Source organism: Salmo salar, unplaced genomic scaffold (genome assembly GCF_965601325.2).
Source record: "Salmo salar unplaced genomic scaffold, fSalSal1 ptg000691l, whole genome shotgun sequence".
Classification (NCBI taxonomy): Eukaryota; Metazoa; Chordata; class Actinopteri; order Salmoniformes; family Salmonidae; genus Salmo; species Salmo salar.
In genome coordinates this window covers 1,865,439-1,883,666 of record NW_027675466.1, presented here as the reverse complement: position 1 = coordinate 1,883,666, position 18,228 = coordinate 1,865,439, and the positions used below count along the sequence as shown (strand labels likewise).

Sequence of the window (18,228 nt, the reverse complement as noted above, 5' to 3'; positions counted from 1 at the left end):
ATGAATGATCAGTAGTCAACAGGATATAAATAGCACTCCTATAGAAGATGCAGTGTGGATGAATGATCAGGATATAAATAGCACTCCTAAAGAAGATGCAGTGTGGATGAATGATCAGGATATAAATAGCACTCCTAAAGAAGATGCAGTGTGGATGAATGATCAGGATATAAATAGCACTCCTAAAGAAGATGCAGTGTGGATGAATGATCAGGATATAAATAGCACTCCTATAGAAGATGCAGTGTGGATGAATGATCAGGATATAAATAGCACTCCTAAAGAAGATGCAGTGTGGATGAATGATCAGGATATAAATAGCACTCCTAAAGAAGATGCAGTGTGGATGAATGATCAGGATATAAATAGCACTCCTAAAGAAGATGCAGTGTGGATGAATGATCAGGATATAAATAGCACTCCTATAGAAGATGCAGTGTGGATGAATGATCAGGATATAAATAGCACTCCTATAGATGATGCATTTTCCAGTTTGCTACCAACTTGAAAGAGGGAACTTTAGCATAAAACCCACATGGAAAACTGAGATTCGGCAAATAACATATAAAGAGAGGCCAAACCAACAACAGAAGTTACTAAAACATAAATTGCTAATTTATGATGTAAAATGTGGATTTTATGATGTAATGTCAACTTTATACATTTGTATCCCAGGACCACTCAATTTCCAATTTCTCCAGAAATCTGCTGTGGGTTACCCAGAATAACATCCTTTATCACTGACTGTAATGTAAACACACGAGCAGCGATCTAAGGTACTGCATCTCAGTGCTAGAGGCGTCACTACAGACCCTGGTTCAAAACTAGGCTGTATCATAACAGGCCGTGATAGGGAGTCCCATAGGGCAACGCACAGTGGCCCAGCATCGTCTGGGTTAGGTTTTGGCCGGGGTTTGGCAGGGGTTTGGCCGTCATTGTAAATAATAATTTGTCCTTAGCAGGCTTTCCTGGTTAAATAAAGGTTAAATACATTTTTTAAATGTAACTGCATTACACCGTTACACTGGCATACAAACTCGGTAGCATAGAGTTGATCATCCATATGACGTTAAGAAATAGTGCATTGTGGGTAGTTTAGAAGATTTCCATAAATAAGTGAATAAATATGTAATAACACAAAAACATAACTGTTTGTACTTATAGGTAACCATATCGTGACTACAACTAGGCTACTAAGTCTTTAACCACACTGTGTTGTTACACTGGTGAGTAAAAACTTATGCTTCCTACAATTAAACTTGTCTGAAACTAAAATAAACATTTTACTCTACTGTGTTACCCACTCCAGTCAGCAGATGGCGGTCTGGGAATTTAAGGCGATGCTGTTGGTGTGACGTATAATCTAGTGGACGGAACGCTTCTTTCAACAGCAACAACAGTAATTCACAAGCAGGCTTTAATGTGCTGGGCTTTGTTGTATAAACACAACTTTTCACCTCATAAATGTTTTATTTGGAACAATGGGTCAATATTACATAGAAATAAGATGTTATTTAACCATAAATGGTTCTCGAAAAACATTGTTCTTGTCAGCCAATTGGTTAATAACAGTGGGAATCTATTTACACGGAGAGAATTTATGGAAATATACAACTTTGAGGTTTCAAGCAAGGAATATGACACTGTTATTAAAGCTATACCTAGTGGGATAAAAACTTTACTTCAGAATAATGCATATTTTCCAATATCTCCGATTGTAAGCGATATTCAGGTGAATGGCATTGGTCTACTAGATACGAAATTCAACAATCGTTTAATAAGGGATATTTTCTACAGGAAGTCTATTCCCTCTGCTATATTTTGTTGGGCTTCATCGTTTGATGTAAACTGGCGCCGTGCTTGGCTCACTCCACACAGATTTATGGTGACCAATAAAGTAAAGGAGATCTCCTTTAAGATAATCCATAGATGCTATCCGTGTAATAGCTTGATTTCTAAATATATATTTGACGTTACCAGTGAATGCAGTTTTTGTGAACTAGAAACTGAATCTATTGAACACTTATTCTGTAATTGTTTATATAGTGAAGTGTTTTGGACTGATGTAAAACTATATCTTAGCCGCAAATTGCATACAACCATTGATATTACTAAGTTTGACATATTATTTTACTACACTGATTCCACAATTGAACGTGAGTATGTCATAAATCTCTTTATTTTATTAGGAAAATCTTTTATCCACAAATCAAAATTTATGAAGAAAAAGCCCCTTTTCTTAATTTTTTTATCTGATTTGGAACAGTACGTAGAATCTTTAAAACGTATACAAAACAATATGTCAAAAAAATGTATTCGATATATGTCTGTATTTGATTTGATATAATATATATATATTTTTTTCTCTAATTTCTTTGGATTCCCTCTGGCTGTTATGTTATGTTATGTTTATGTTTTGCATGTTACTGTTATTTACAACAAGTTAAATAAAGATCTGTGCAAACTAAAAAACGACAAAAAAAAATAATAATAGTTAGCGAATACATTACTGTAAACTAAAAAAAAAAAAAAATTATAATAATAATAAAATAAAAATAAATATGAATATGAAACTGCCTTAAATACAATGATAGTATGTTTTAAATTCTCACTTAAAATATGCAGTGCTCTATTTGAACGTCTCAATATAATATTATTATTTCATGAAAGGAATGAAAAATAAATTTGTGTGCAACAACAACTGCGTTTCCCTCCAGTCAGCAGACGGCGATGTGCGTCTTTCAGGCGATGCTGCAGCGTGACGTATAATCTAGTGGACGGAACGGATCAACAACAGCGAGTCAGCCACCTTGGTAGCCAACAGCCGAAACATTTAGACTGTTTCTGTGCATATTTGCCTCTGTGTTTTAAATATACTTCTGACATCTAGTTAATTGCCCCCATTTAAATGTTATAGGTACATTGTTAGTCAACTAGCTGGCTTGATAAGTTAGCCTAGCACTAAACTAGTCGCTCATGCTAACTAGCTAGCTAGCTAACATGCCCGAACATGAGCTCCCTAAACTACTCCCCTCCTGTTAAAGAAGAGGAGGTCTGCTGGACGGAGAAAGAAGCTCTGGGGCTGAACATTGTCGTGAAAGAGGAGAAGGAAGAGGAGGCTGTTACAGTAAAAGAAGAGGAGGAAGAGGAAGAGGAGGATGTTACAGTAAAACAAGAAGTAGAGGGTGAGGCTGTTACAGTGAAAGAAGAAGAGAAAGACGTTTCAGTGAAAGAAGAAGATGCGTTCAGAGTGGAAGAGGAGGAGGATGTTACTGTGAAAGAAGAGGAAGAGGTGAAAGAGGAGGATGTAGTTTTTGAAGTGAAGGAGGGGAAACAGGGAGAGAGAACTGTCATATTGACAGAGGAGTCAGGAGATCTGATTACCACCAGTAAGTACTGTCTTAAAAACGGGCTCTAACTGCAAAGGTTTTGAACGAATGTGTTGTTTTAAAGCAGCATGCTACTGAAATTCTATACTTGAAAATGTTGTTCTGTACTATAGGAATTTATGTTATAATATAATGTTGAAGCTACATTTTAAATCCCTGAATGCTGATTGGCTGACAGCCGTGGTATATCAGGCCGTATACCATGGGTATGACAACATGTATTTTTACTGTTCTGATTACGTTGGTAACCAGTTTATAATAGCAATAAGACACCTCAGTGATAGATGGCCAATATACCACGGCTAAGGGCTGTATCCAGGTACTCTGTGTTGCGTCGTGCATAAGGACAGTCTTTAACCGTGCTATATTGGCCATATACCACACTTCCTCTGGTCTTATTGCTTAACTGTAACATGTGTATACCATCAGAGTCCCTCCCACCACAAAATCACAACTTAATTGTCTCACAGAATGGCAAACAAGTTATAAATGAAACTTTTGATGTGTGTCTATTGTAGGCCTTGTGTGGAGTGTGTATACCAACAAAAAGCAGATTTCTAAATAATGTTGGAGAAATACATAAAATAAGATGCATTATTGACATGAAATGGACATGTGTTATGGGGAGACTGAACATATTAGCAAAAGGACAAGCGTTTTGGGGTGACTGAACATATTAGCAAACGTTTGTAAGTCTACAAAAAAACATAAAATAAAATAGCCATTTCAAGGAAAGGCTGAACTAAAGAATTATCATTTAGAAAGTATGGTAATTATTACTTTAGAGATGAAGTGGGACACCAACAAAATGTTATTTACATTGGATCAAATACAGCCTATAACATGACATTATCTATTATTATAGAGCTCTGATCAGCCTATAACATGACATTATCTATTATTATAGAGCTCTGATCAGCCTATAACATGACATTATCTATTATTATAGAGCTCTGATCAGCCTATAACATGACATTATCTATTATTATAGAGCTCTGATCAGCCTATAACATGACATTATCTATTATTATAGAGCTCTGATCAGCCTATAAACATGACATTATCTATTATTATAGAGCTCTGATCAGCCTATAAACATGATCTATTATTATAGAGCTCTGATCAGCCTATAACATGACATTATCTATTATTATAGAGCTCTGATCAGCCTATAACATGACATTATCTATTATTATAGAGCTCTGATCAGCCTATAACATGACATTATCTATTATTATAGAGCTCTGATCAGCCTATAACATGACATTATCTATTATTATAGAGCTCTGATCAGCCTATAACATGACATTATCTATTATTATAGAGCTCTGATCAGCCTATAACATGACATTATCTATTATTATAGAGCTCTGATCAGCCTATAAACATGACATTATCTATTATTATAGAGCTCTGTTCAGCCTATAAACATGACATTATCTATTATTATAGAGCTCTGTTCAGCCTATAAACATGACATTATCTATTATTATAGAGCTCTGATCAGCCTATAACATGACATTATCTATTATTATAGAGCTCTGATCAGCCTATAAACATGACATTATCTATTATTATAGAGCTCTGATCAGCCTATAACATGACATTATCTATTATTATAGAGCTCTGATCAGCCTATAACATGACATTATCTATTATTATAGAGCTCTGCTCAGCCTATAAACATGACATTATCTATTATTATAGAGCTCTGATCAGCCTATAAACATGACATTATCTATTATTAAAGAGCTCTGATCAGCCTATAAACATTATCTATTATTATAGAGCTCTGATCAGCCTATAACATGACATTATCTATTATTATAGAGCTCTGTTCAGCCTATAAACATGACATTATCTATTATTATAGAGCTCTGTTCAGCCTATAAACATGACATTATCTATTATTATAGAGCTCTGTTCAGCCTATAAACATGACATTATCTATTATTATAGAGCTCTGATCAGCCTATAACATGACATTATCTATTATTATAGAGCTCTGATCAGCCTATAAACATGACATTATCTATTATTATAGAGCTCTGCTCAGCCTATAAACATGACATTATCTATTATTATAGAGCTCTGATCAGCCTGAAGACATGACATTATCTATTATTATAGAGCTCTGATCAGCCTATAAACATTATCTATTATTATAGAGCTCTGATCAGCCTATAAACATGACATTATCTATTATTATAGAGCTCTGATCAGCCTGTAAACATGACATTATCTATTATTATAGAGCTCTAATCAGCCTATAACATGACATTATCTATTATTATAGAGCTCTAATCAGCCTATAAACATGACATTATCTATTATTATAGAGCTCTGATCAGCCTATAACATGACATTATCTATTATTATAGAGCTCTGATCAGCCTATAAACATGACATTATCTATTATTATAGAGCTCTGCTCAGCCTATAAACATGACATTATCTATTATTATAGAGCTCTGATCAGCCTATAACATGACATTATCTATTATTATAGAGCTCTGATCAGCCTATAAACATGACATTATCTATTATTAAAGAGCTCTGATCAGCCTATAAACATGACATTATCTATTATTATAGAGCTCTGATCAGCCTATAACATGACATTATCTATTATTATAGAGCTCTGATCAGCCTATAAACATGACATTATCTATTATTATAGAGCTCTGTTCAGCCTATAAACATGACATTATCTATTATTATAGAGCTCTGATCAGCCTATAAACATGACATTATCTATTATTATAGAGCTCTGATCAGCCTATAAACATGACATTATCTATTATTATAGAGCTCTGATCAGCCTATAACATGACATTATCTATTATTATAGAGCTCTGATCAGCCTATAACATGACATGATCTATTATTATAGAGCTCTGATCAGCCTATAAACATGACATTATCTATTATTATAGAGCTCTAATCAGCCTATAACATGACATTATCTAATATTATAGAGCTCTGATCAGCCTATAACATGACATTATCTATTATTATAGAGCTCTGATCAGCCTATAAACATTATCTATTATTATAGAGCTCTGATCAGCCTATAAACATGACATTATCTATTATTATAGAGCTCTAATCAGCCTATAACATGACATTATCTATTATTATAGAGCTCTGATCAGCCTATAAACATGACATTATCTATTATTATAGAGCTCTGATCAGCCTGTAAACATGACATTATCTATTATTATAGAGCTCTGATCAGCCTATAAACATGACATTATCTATTATTATAGAGCTCTGATCAGCCTGTAAACATGACATTATCTATTATTATAGAGCTCTAATCAGCCTATAACATGACATTATCTATTATTATAGAGCTCTAATCAGCCTATAAACATGACATTATCTATTATTATAGAGCTCTGATCAGCCTATAACATGACATTATCTATTATTATAGAGCTCTGATCAGCCTATAAACATGACATTATCTATTATTATAGAGCTCTGCTCAGCCTATAAACATGACATTATCTATTATTATAGAGCTCTGATCAGCCTATAACATGACATTATCTATTATTATAGAGCTCTGATCAGCCTATAAACATGACATTATCTATTATTAAAGAGCTCTGATCAGCCTATAAACATGACATTATCTATTATTATAGAGCTCTGATCAGCCTATAACATGACATTATCTATTATTATAGAGCTCTGATCAGCCTATAAACATGACATTATCTATTATTATAGAGCTCTGTTCAGCCTATAAACATGACATTATCTATTATTATAGAGCTCTGATCAGCCTATAAACATGACATTATCTATTATTATAGAGCTCTGATCAGCCTATAAACATGACATTATCTATTATTATAGAGCTCTGATCAGCCTATAACATGACATTATCTATTATTATAGAGCTCTGATCAGCCTATAACATGACATTATCTATTATTATAGAGCTCTGATCAGCCTATAAACATGACATTATCTATTATTATAGAGCTCTGATCAGCCTATAAACATGACATTATCTATTATTATAGAGCTCTGCTCAGCCTATAAACATGATCTATTATTATAGAGGTCTGATCAGCCTATAAACATGACATTATCTATTATTATAGAGCTCTGCTCAGCCTGTAAATATGACATTATCTATTATTATAGAGCTCTGATCAGCCTATAAACATGACATTATCTATTATTATAGAGCTCTGATCAGCCTATAAACATGACATTATCTATTATTATAGAGCTCTGATCAGCCTATAAACATGACATTATCTATTATTATAGAGCTCTGATCAGCCTATAAACATGACATTCCCTGAGAGATTAGATTTGGAGCTCTTCATCATTTGTTTTTAAATCTCACCGTCACCAAGTTTATTATTAATGATGTAATGTTGTGAAAACTGACCTCAGGGTATTGAGGGATCTAGTCTAGATTAAACCTCATAGGAAGACATTTTTATTTAATGCAGGTTTCATTCAGGTCTCTGTTTAACTAGATACTCTGTTTGTCTTTGGCAGGAGAGAGACCAGACTCTGACAGCAGGAAGAGTTCCTCAGGGGAAACAGACCCAGAGACGCCTAACCAACACCACTGCTCCCACTGTGGAAAGAGTTTTAGGTGGTTAGGGAGCCTGAAAATGCATGAGAGAATACACACAGGAGAAAAGCCCTACCACTGTTCCCACTGTGGAAAGAATTTTACTCAGTTAGGAGCCCTGGTTGGGCATGAGAGAACACACACGGGAGAGAAGCCTTATCACTGTTCCCACTGTGGAAAGAGTTTTAGGTGGTTATGGGTCCTGAAAAAGCATGAGAGAATACACACGGGAGAGAAACCTTATCACTGTTCTCACTGTGGAAACAGTTTTAGGTGGTTAGTGAGCCTGAAAACGCATGAGAGAATACACACAGGAGAAAAGCCTTTCCAATGTTCCCAGTGTGAAAAGAGTTTTAGGTGGTCGGGGAGCTTGAAAAAGCATGCGAGAAAACACACAGGAGAAAAGCCTTTCCAACATACTAATACACAGGAGGAGAAGACATACCACTGTTCTCATTGTGAAAAGACATTTTCCCAGTCAGAGGACCTGAAATCACACGAGAGAATAGAGAGGCTGTGTTCTGACTTGTGTTTCTGACTGAGAATTTGTCCACGGCCAGGATTCATAGGGCCAGGGTGTCCGCTATGGACGCCTGGAAAAAATCAGCAGTGGACATTTCTGAACGTTTATCCAACAGACCTGTACATCCATGAATGGATCTCTATAATGTGTAACTATTTCTGATGTATGTGTTGTGATGAATTGTTTAATAGATGTACTATGTTAGGTATATTTATCTGTGGTTTAATTTCAACAGATTTTACTGATGCTATTAGATTGCTGTGTGGGGGGAGTTTTATATATACAGTGCCTTCAGAAAGTATTCACACCCCTTGACTTGTCCCACATTTCGTTGTGTTACAGCCTAAATTAAAAAAATATTTTTATTTATTTTTATTTCACCTTTATTTAACCAGGTAGGCCAGTTGAGAACAAGTTCTCATTTGCAACTGCGACCTGGCCAAGATAAAGCATAGCAATTCGACACATACAACAACACAGAGTTACACATGGAGTAAAACAAACATACAATCAATTATACAGTAGAAAAATCTATATACAGCATGTGTAAATGAGGTAGGATAAGAGAGGTTAGGCAATAAATAGGCCATGGTGGCGAAGTAATTACAATATAGCAATTAAACACTGGAATGGTAGGATGTGCAGAAGATGAATGTGCAAGTAGAGATACTGGGGTTAAATAGATTCAATACCCCATAATGTCAAAGTGGAATTATGTTTTTGGAAATGTTTACACATTTAATTAAAAGCCTAAATAAGTTCAGGAGTAAAGATTTTGCTTAACAAGTCACATAAGTTGCATGGACTCACTGTGTGCAATAATAGTGTTTAACATGATATTTGAATGAATACCTCATCTCTGTTCCCCACACATACAATTATCTGTATTGTCTCTCAGTTGAGCAGTGAATTTCAAACACAGATTCAACCACAAAGACCAGGGAGGTTTTCCAACGCCTCGCAAAGAAGGGCATGTATTGGTGGATGGGTAAAAAAAAGCAGACATTGAATATCCCTTTGAGCATGGTGAAGTTATTAATTACACTTTAGATGGTGTATCAATATACCCAGTCACTAACTCAGTTGCTGGAGAGGAAGGAAACCGCTCAGGGATTTCACCATGAGGCCAATGGTGACTTTAAAATAGTTAGTGTTTAATGATTGTGATATGAGAAAACTGCGGATGGATCAACAACATTGTAGTTACTCCACAATACTAACCTAAATGACAGAGTGAAAAGAAGGAAGCATTCCCAGTCAGAGGACCTGAAATCACATGAGAGAATAGAGAGGCTGTTGGCACTAAAGTAATACTACAAAAGAATGTGGCAAAGAAACAAACTTTATATCCTGAATACAAAGCGTTATGTTTGGGGAGGGTTTGGAGGGTTTGGCTGGCCGGGACGTCCTTGTCCCCTCTAGCGACTCCTTGTGGTGGTCAGCATGCACGCTGACTTCGGTCGCCAGCTGGACAGTGTTTCCTCCGACACATTGGTGTGGCTGTCTTCCGGGTTAAACGAGCAGTGTGTCAAGATGTGCAGTGCGGCTTGGCAGGGTCGTGTTTCAGAGGACACATGGCTTGACCTTCGCCTCTCCCCGGAGTCCGTAGGGGAGTTGCAATTGGATATCATGAAATTGGTGAGAAAAAGGTGTAAAAGTACAAAAAAAAAAATATATATATATATATATACACTTGTACTGAAATTTGATTTTTCGATGATCTGGCAGATGTGAAAACCATGTAAACACCTGCAAGACTTCGGTTAGAAGTGAATCACCTGCCTGGACATCCTAAGAAGCACACAGAGACCTGCATTTTGAAGTGGGTTTAATAATACTTGTGAAAACTGACTTCAGGTGATTGAGGGATCTAGTCGAGATTAAACATCATAGGAAGTTTTATCAGGTTTCATTCAGGTCTCTGTTTAATTAATTATATAATCTGTTTGTCTTTGACAGGAGAGAGACCAGACTCTCCTTCTGACAGCAGGAAGAGTTCTTCAGAGAAACCAGACCCTGAGATGTCCAAACCAGCAGGACGACATCACTGCTCCCAGTGTGGAAAGAGTTTTACTCAGTAAGGGAGCCTGAGAACACATAAGAGAATACACACTGGAGAGAAGCCTTACCACTGCTCCTTGTGCGGAAAGAGTTTTAGGTGGTTAGGGAGCGTGGAAAGGCATGAGAGGACACACACAGGAGAAAAGCCTTTCCAATGTTCCCATTGTGGAAAGAGTTGCACCCAGTTAGGGAGCCTGAAGGAGCATGAGAGAATACACACAGGAGAAAAGCCTTACCACTGCTCCCACAGTGGAAAGAGATTTACCCGGTTAAGGTACCTGAAAGAGCATGAGAGAACACACACAGGAGAAAAGCCTTTCAACATACTAATAGACAGGAGGAGAAGACATACCACTGCTCTCATTGTGAAAAGACATTTTCCCAGTCAGAGGACCTGAAATCACATGAGAGAATAGAGAGGCTGTGTTCTGACTTATGTTTTTGATTGAGAAATTGTGTTTTTGTTCATTCTACATTAAATAATATTGTATGAATGAAATCATACTGAAAAATAGGTCTACATGTTTTTTCCAGCTCAAGACATGATCATGTCGAAAATCGGATTAAAAGAGTACAAAAAAAATGTTTTGATTATGAACTTAAGATTGATTGAATGCAGGTGTAAACCCCTAAATGTTGTTCACTATATCATTGGGATATTTCAAACATGTTAATTATTAAATAGATTGATATTAGTATTTATTCATTCAGATTGTCATTGTAAATGCGTATTGGTTCTCAATTGACATATCTGATTAAATAAATGTGAAATAAAGTAAATGCCATATTATTTTTGGGAAGTCTATTTGGTTCTATGTTGGGACTATAAGAATATTTTGAAGATAAATACACAAGGCAGAGTACGAGAGAGACAGAGGACGAGAGGTCAGTACAGTACTAACAACCAATGGAAATAGTGTTTTTTCCTGTAATAGGGAGTTATTGATCAGTGGTTCAGCAACATGGGAGGATGTAGATGTACACTACCGTTCAACAGTTTGGGGTCACTTAGAAATAACCTTGTTTTTAAAAGAAAGCAATTTTTTGTCCATTAAAATAACATCAAATTGATCTGAAATACAGTGTAGACATTGTTAATGTTGTAAATGACTATTGTAGCTGGAAACAGATGATTATTAATGGAATATCTACATAGGCGTACAGAGGCCCATTATCAGCAACCATCACTCCTGTGTTCCTATGGCACGTTGTGTTAGTTAATCCAAGTTTATCATTTTAAAAGGCTAATTGATCATTAGAAAACCCTTTTGCAATTATGTTAGCACAGCTGAAAACTGTTGTTATGATTAAAGAAGCAATAAAACTGGTCTGCTTTAGACTAGTTGAGTATCTGGAGCATCAATGTAACCTCTCAAATTCATAGACAGGTGTCGCGTCTATTTTTACCCAAAAGTAGTTTTTTACCTGGAGACTGTAGTGCTACTTTCTCAAAATGAACATAAATGCTGTAGGGGGAGGGTTCTGGTGTTTTACCAGGAGACTGGGGCCGATCCCCATTTAGGAATGTATGTCTTGCTTACTCACACTCTGCATGTGTTGATACCTGGCTGAAAACCCTCACAGTTGTTGGCCAACAGATTTTGTCATGGAGTTTTCATTCAATAGGGTTTAGAGTACATTTCATCTTAAGCCATTCTTTTAAATACGGTAATACCTTTAATTAGAATGTTGTACCTTTAAATACCTTTTAATTCTCATTTTGTTGACGGACTCAATAGAATACACGGAGTCAGAAACTAGGGATCAATTCAAGAAAGTCATCATTCGTCTCTGTTTCAACACCAACTGGTAGATTTAAAAATACTCTGATCTTGTAGATTATTTAGGTACATTTTAGGGTTAGGAAAGTATGTATGAATCATAAAAACAATAGTCCTATAAATCTACCCTAATTCTTACTAATCATGGAAGTTTGATGACAACGGCCCAATCCTACATTTACATAAGTGTTCAGACCCTTAACTCAGTACTTTGTTGAAACACCTTTGGCAGCGATTACAGCCTTGAGTCTTCTTGGGTATGACACTAGAAGCTTGGCACACCTGTATTTGGGTAGTTTCTTCCATTCTTCTCTGCAGATCCTCTCAAGCTCTGTCAGGTTGGATGGGGAGCATCGCTGCACAACTATTTTCAGGTCTCTCCAGAGATGTTTGATCGGGTTCAAGTCTGGGCTCTGGCTGGACCACTCAAGGACAACAGTGCAATAATATGTAACAACTTCACAACAAATACACACATCTAAAGTAAAGGAATGGAATTAAGAATATATAAATATTTGGACGAGCAATGTCAGAGTGGCATAGACTAAAATACAGTAGAATAGTATAGAATACAGTATATACATATGAGATGAGTAATACATAGACAGATACAGTAGAATATGATAGAATACAGTATATACATATGAGATGAGTAATACATAGACAGATACAGTAGAATAGTATAGAATACAGTATATACATATGAGATGAGTAATACATAGACAGATACAGTAGAATATGATAGAATACAGTATATACATATGAGATGAGTAATACAGTAGAATACAGATACAGTAGAATAGGATAGAACCTAGTCTGTTCATTATATACTTCAACATGATGTATTGTTACACCATGTAGGAGCAGTATAGACCTAGTCTGTTCATTATATACATCTACATGATGTATTGTTACACCATGTAGGAGCAGTATAGACCTAGTCTGTTCATTATATACATCTACATGATGTATTGTTACACCATGTAGGAGCAGTATAGACCTAGTCTGTTCATTATATACATCTACATGATGTATTGTTACACCATGTAGGAGCAGTATAGACCTAGTCTGTTCATTATATACATCTACATGATGTATTGTTACACCAACACAAAAAAAGGAAATTATATTATTTTATACTAATACAATTGCTCAGAGAAAGAGATTTAGTTTAAAATGTAATTCTCAAAAGGTTGGGGTCTGAATTATTGCCACCCATGTTTTCAGTACTCCAGCACCCTCCCCTTGGGAGGATAACGACACTGAAATGTTTTATGAGATTAGAGAACACATTGGGTGGTATCTTAGACCATTCCTCCATACAGAATCTCTCCAGGTCCTTGATTTATTTAGTCTGTCTTATGGACTGCCCTGTTCAATTCAAACCACAGGTTTTCAATGGAGTTCAAGTCCGAAGACTGAGATGGCCATTGAAAATGTTGATTTTGTGCCTAATTAACCATTTCTTTGTGGATGTTGATGTGTCTTGCTGGAAGATCCACTTATGGCCAAGTCTCAGCCTCCTAGCAGAGAGGTAACCAGGTTTTGGGCTAAAATATCCTGGTAGTGGGTAAAGTTAATTTATTTATTTCATACAGTAATTTTAGCTCATCTTTATCAAGGGTATCAATAACTAGGTGCTTATTTTGATATCTAGTTATTTGACTGAGTCAGAAATACAGATGTGGAGTAGATGTAGAGTTTGTTTTAAATTCTCATAAAAAATCTGAACTAATCAAACACTTGTTGCTCTTTGTACTTGTTGATATAATATTCATATTTAATGGAGAAAAAAAAAACGTTTCCCTAAACTGCTTTATAATATTATAATTCAATGAAGAATAAAAATAGTTTTCCCTCCTCAACTGCGTTTCCTCCCTCCAGACAGCAGATGGCGATATGTGTCTTTCAGGCGATGTTTCTAGTGTGACGTATAATCTAGTGGACGGAACTCTTCAACAACTGCAGCCACCTCGGTAGCTCGCTAGCCGACAAAGTCTGAACATTCAAGTTCTTTAGACAATTTCGTGGTTTAATTGCCACTATGATTCAAACATACTTATGTGGAAACAACTAGCTACCCCATTTAATTTAATATTTACGTTGTAAGTCAACTCTCTGGCTGGTTAAGTTAGCATTAGCCTAGCTAGCTAACATCCCCGACCATGCGCTCACTAAGTTACTCTCCTCCTGCTAAAGAAGAGGTCTGCTGGACGGAGAAAGAGGGACTGTGGCAGAACGTTGTCGTGAAAGAGGAAGAGGAGGATGTTACATTACAAAGACAAGTAGAAGGTGAGGCTGTTACCGTGAAAGAAGAAGTGAAAGACGAGGAAGACGCTTTCAGAGTGAAAGACGAGGAGGAAGATGCCGTTTTTGGAGTGGAGGATGAAGTGAAAGAAGATGAAGACGTTTTTGGAATGAAGGATGAAGAGGGGGAGATTACTGTCACATTAGAGGAGGACGAAGAAGATAAGACTGGAGAACTGATTAACACCAGTAAATACAGTGAGTACTATCAAATAAAACAGGGACATTGATCTGATTAACACCAGTAAATACAGTGAGTACTATCTAATAAAACAGGGACATTGATCTGATTAACACCAGTAAATACAGTGAGTACTATCTTATAAAACAGGGACATTGATCTGATTAACACCAGTAAATACAGTGAGTACTATCTTATAAAACAGGGACATTGATCTGATTAACACCAGTAAATACAGTGAGTACTATCTTATAAAACAGGGACATTGATCTGATTAACACCAGTAAATACAGTGAGTACTATCTTATAAAACAGGGACATTGATCTGATTAACACCAGTAAATACAGTGAGTACTATCTAATAAAACAGGGACATTGATCTGATTAACACCAGTAAATACAGTGAGTACGATCTAATAAAACAGGGACACAAACTCTGCAGTTGTTGAACTAATGTGTGATTTTTAAAAGGGCATTCTACACTCAAATATGTTTTTGTACTGTATGAATTGTTCACTTTTCCTGTTGAAAAGTGATATAAATACAGTAAAGTATAAACACACTAATGGGAAACAAATAAATGTTTTGAGCAAAATAGTGTTTTTTTAACAACTGCAAACTAGAAGGAGTGAGTGATGTCATAGTAAGGCCTCCAAGGAGTTGGCTTGATGGGAAGTCGTGATGTCATCCAATAGGAGACTGATCTTCATGTGAATATTCATTATTCTTTTTAATATCCTTCCTGTTCTGTCAAGTTGGTTGTTGATCATTGCTAGAAAGCCGTTTTCAAGTCTTGCATTGACTTTCAAGATGATTTAAGTCCAAACTGTAACTAGGCCACTCAGGAACATTCAATGTCATCTTGGTAAGTTCCTCCAGTGTAGATTTGGCCTTGTGGTTTAGGTTATTGTCCTGTTAGGACGTTTTTCTGTATTCAGATCTCTGAAATGCACTCTACCTACGTAACATTTAGTGTCTCCTTATGTTACGCTGGCAAAACAGTTTTTATGGGCACAGAAATACTAAATAATTTCAGAGTTTGCTAAATCCAATGGTTCTAACCGAGAGTCACCTTAACTTTATTGACAACACCCAAATAGATACTGTCATTAACGTCGTTCTTCAATAATTACACATAATACTTAATACTGTAGCTGTTTAGTTACAGTCACATGTTCAACTATCATCAGCTGATCCAGGAAATCATTTTCTGAATGACAGTCACATGACAAACATCACGACATGCAACAACAACCAAAGTGCTTCTTCATTCATTACTCTGGTAAAGACAGTTATGCCGTGCTCCACGTTGGATCCAACATCCCTAACAAATTGATGTTTATAATGTGCTATTGTCTGGTTGATGTACTGTAGGGTCTCGTTAGTCTGTCTGGACACAGAGATACTTCGCTCATAATGTGTAGAGAACTGTTCCTTGATGGATAGGCTATTGTACAACACACAGAGCTATTTTCCTTTATTCAGGACATTTAGAATGACAACACATTAAAGAGTAGCCTAGTGGGATTATTCACAAAATTATCTGGTGATCAGGTTATGAAATGTCACGACAGACATTTTAGTTTCCTTGTTTCACTTGAAATATTTAATATATAGTCTTAGGTCTATGTTGTTGTTAGGTGAAGTTATGGGTCCTACAGTAGGTCTATGTTGTTGTTAGGTGATGTTATGGGTCCTACAGTAGGTCTATGTTGTTGTTAGGTGAAGTTATGGGTCCAACAGTAGGTCTATGTTGTTGTTAGGTGAAGTTATGGGTCCTACAGTAGGTCTATGTTGTTATTAGGTGATGTTATGGGTCCTACAGCAGGTCTATGTTGTTGTTAGGTGAAGCTATGGGCCAATTTGTTAAACACTTGGTGTACAAACCCTTATTGTCAGCTTGATGGCAAAGCTAGCCAAAGAGCATTTTACTAGTTGAAGTGTTTTTTTTAAGTATAAAGCAGTTGATTTGCGACAATAACACAAACATATTAAGCAGGTGATTCAAGCGAGTCTTACAGTTATAATCCAAAAGTAGTGTGAAATGCACTCATAATCAACCTGTAAATGGAGGCTATATTTGCTGTCAGCCTATGAGAACTCCCCTGAGTTTCCCCCACGGTGGTGAATTAGTGAATAGACACAGAGCTTAATGTGAGTTTCCTTGAGTAGCACTCCTGATCTTGCGCTCTAATATTCAGAATGCTTTGTGAAAAACTAAAATCTTTGTTCACTATTTTTGCTCCATGCAGATATTCTACATCCATAACTAGTGGTTTCCTCATTACCAGATATACTACATCCATAACTAGTGGTTTCCTCAATTTCCAGATATACTACATCCATAACTAGTGGTTTCCTCATTACCAGATATACTACATCCATAACTAGTGGTTTCCTCAATTTCCAGATATACTACATCCATAACTAGTGGTTTCCTCGTTACCAGATATACTACATCCATAACTAGTGGTTTCCTCATTACCAGATATACTACATCCATAACTAGTGGTTTCCTCATTACCAGATATACTACATCCATAACTAGTGGTTTCCTCATTACCAGATATACTACATCCATAACTAGTGGTTTCCTCATTACCAGATATACTACATCCATAACTAGTGGTTTCCTCATTACCAGATATACTACATCCATAACTAGTGGTTTCCTCATTAGCAGGGAGGAGTTTCTGTAATCAAATTGTGTGTGCTTTGCCCTCGTGCTGAAAGGACCTATATTGGAGACCAAAAGTCATCTGGCACACTGCTTAGAGTTACAACAACTTTAATAACTTATTTGTAGTTACTACTAATGTGAAAACAAGACTAAATATGACTTGTTGCTAACTTGACTGTCTTAATTGTCAAATAATTTAACAGATATGAATTGTTGTACAACTTCACGGGTATGCTCTGGGCATCACCTCAAATAAACAGTCTCAGACCTGCAGACCTGCTGTTTTCAACTCTCTAGAGACAGCAGGAGCGGTAGATATACTCTCAATGATCAGCTATGAAAAGCCAACTGACATTTACTCCTGGGGTCCTGACCTGTTGCACCCTCGACAACTACTGTGATTATTGTTATTTGACCATGCTGGTCATTTATGAACAATTTAACATCTTGGCCATATTCTGTTATAATCTCCACCCGGCACAGCCAGAAGAGGACTGGCCACCCCTCATAGCCTGGTTCCTCTCTAGGTTTCTTCCTAGGTTTTGGCCTTTCTAGGGAGTTTTTCCTAGCCACCGTGCTTCTACACCTGCATTGCTCGCTGTTTGGGGTTTTAGGCTGGGTTTCTATACAGCACTTTGTGACATCAGCTGATGTAAGAAGGGCTATATAAATACATTTGATTTGATTTCTGCTGTTG

General features: G+C 36.3%; 1 protein-coding gene across 1 annotated transcript; it reads left to right on the top strand.

Annotated features, from left to right (window-relative positions):
- Positions 1 to 2,701: 2,701 nt before the first annotated feature.
- Positions 2,702 to 8,831, top strand: LOC123741869 (uncharacterized). The gene is made up of 2 exons (XM_082972466.1): positions 2,702 to 3,389; positions 7,920 to 8,831. The coding sequence occupies exons 1-2, from the start codon at positions 3,011 to 3,013 to the stop codon at positions 8,534 to 8,536; spliced, it is 996 nt and encodes a 331-aa protein (XP_082828592.1). The 5' UTR covers positions 2,702 to 3,010; the 3' UTR covers positions 8,537 to 8,831.
- Positions 8,832 to 18,228: the final 9,397 nt, after the last annotated feature.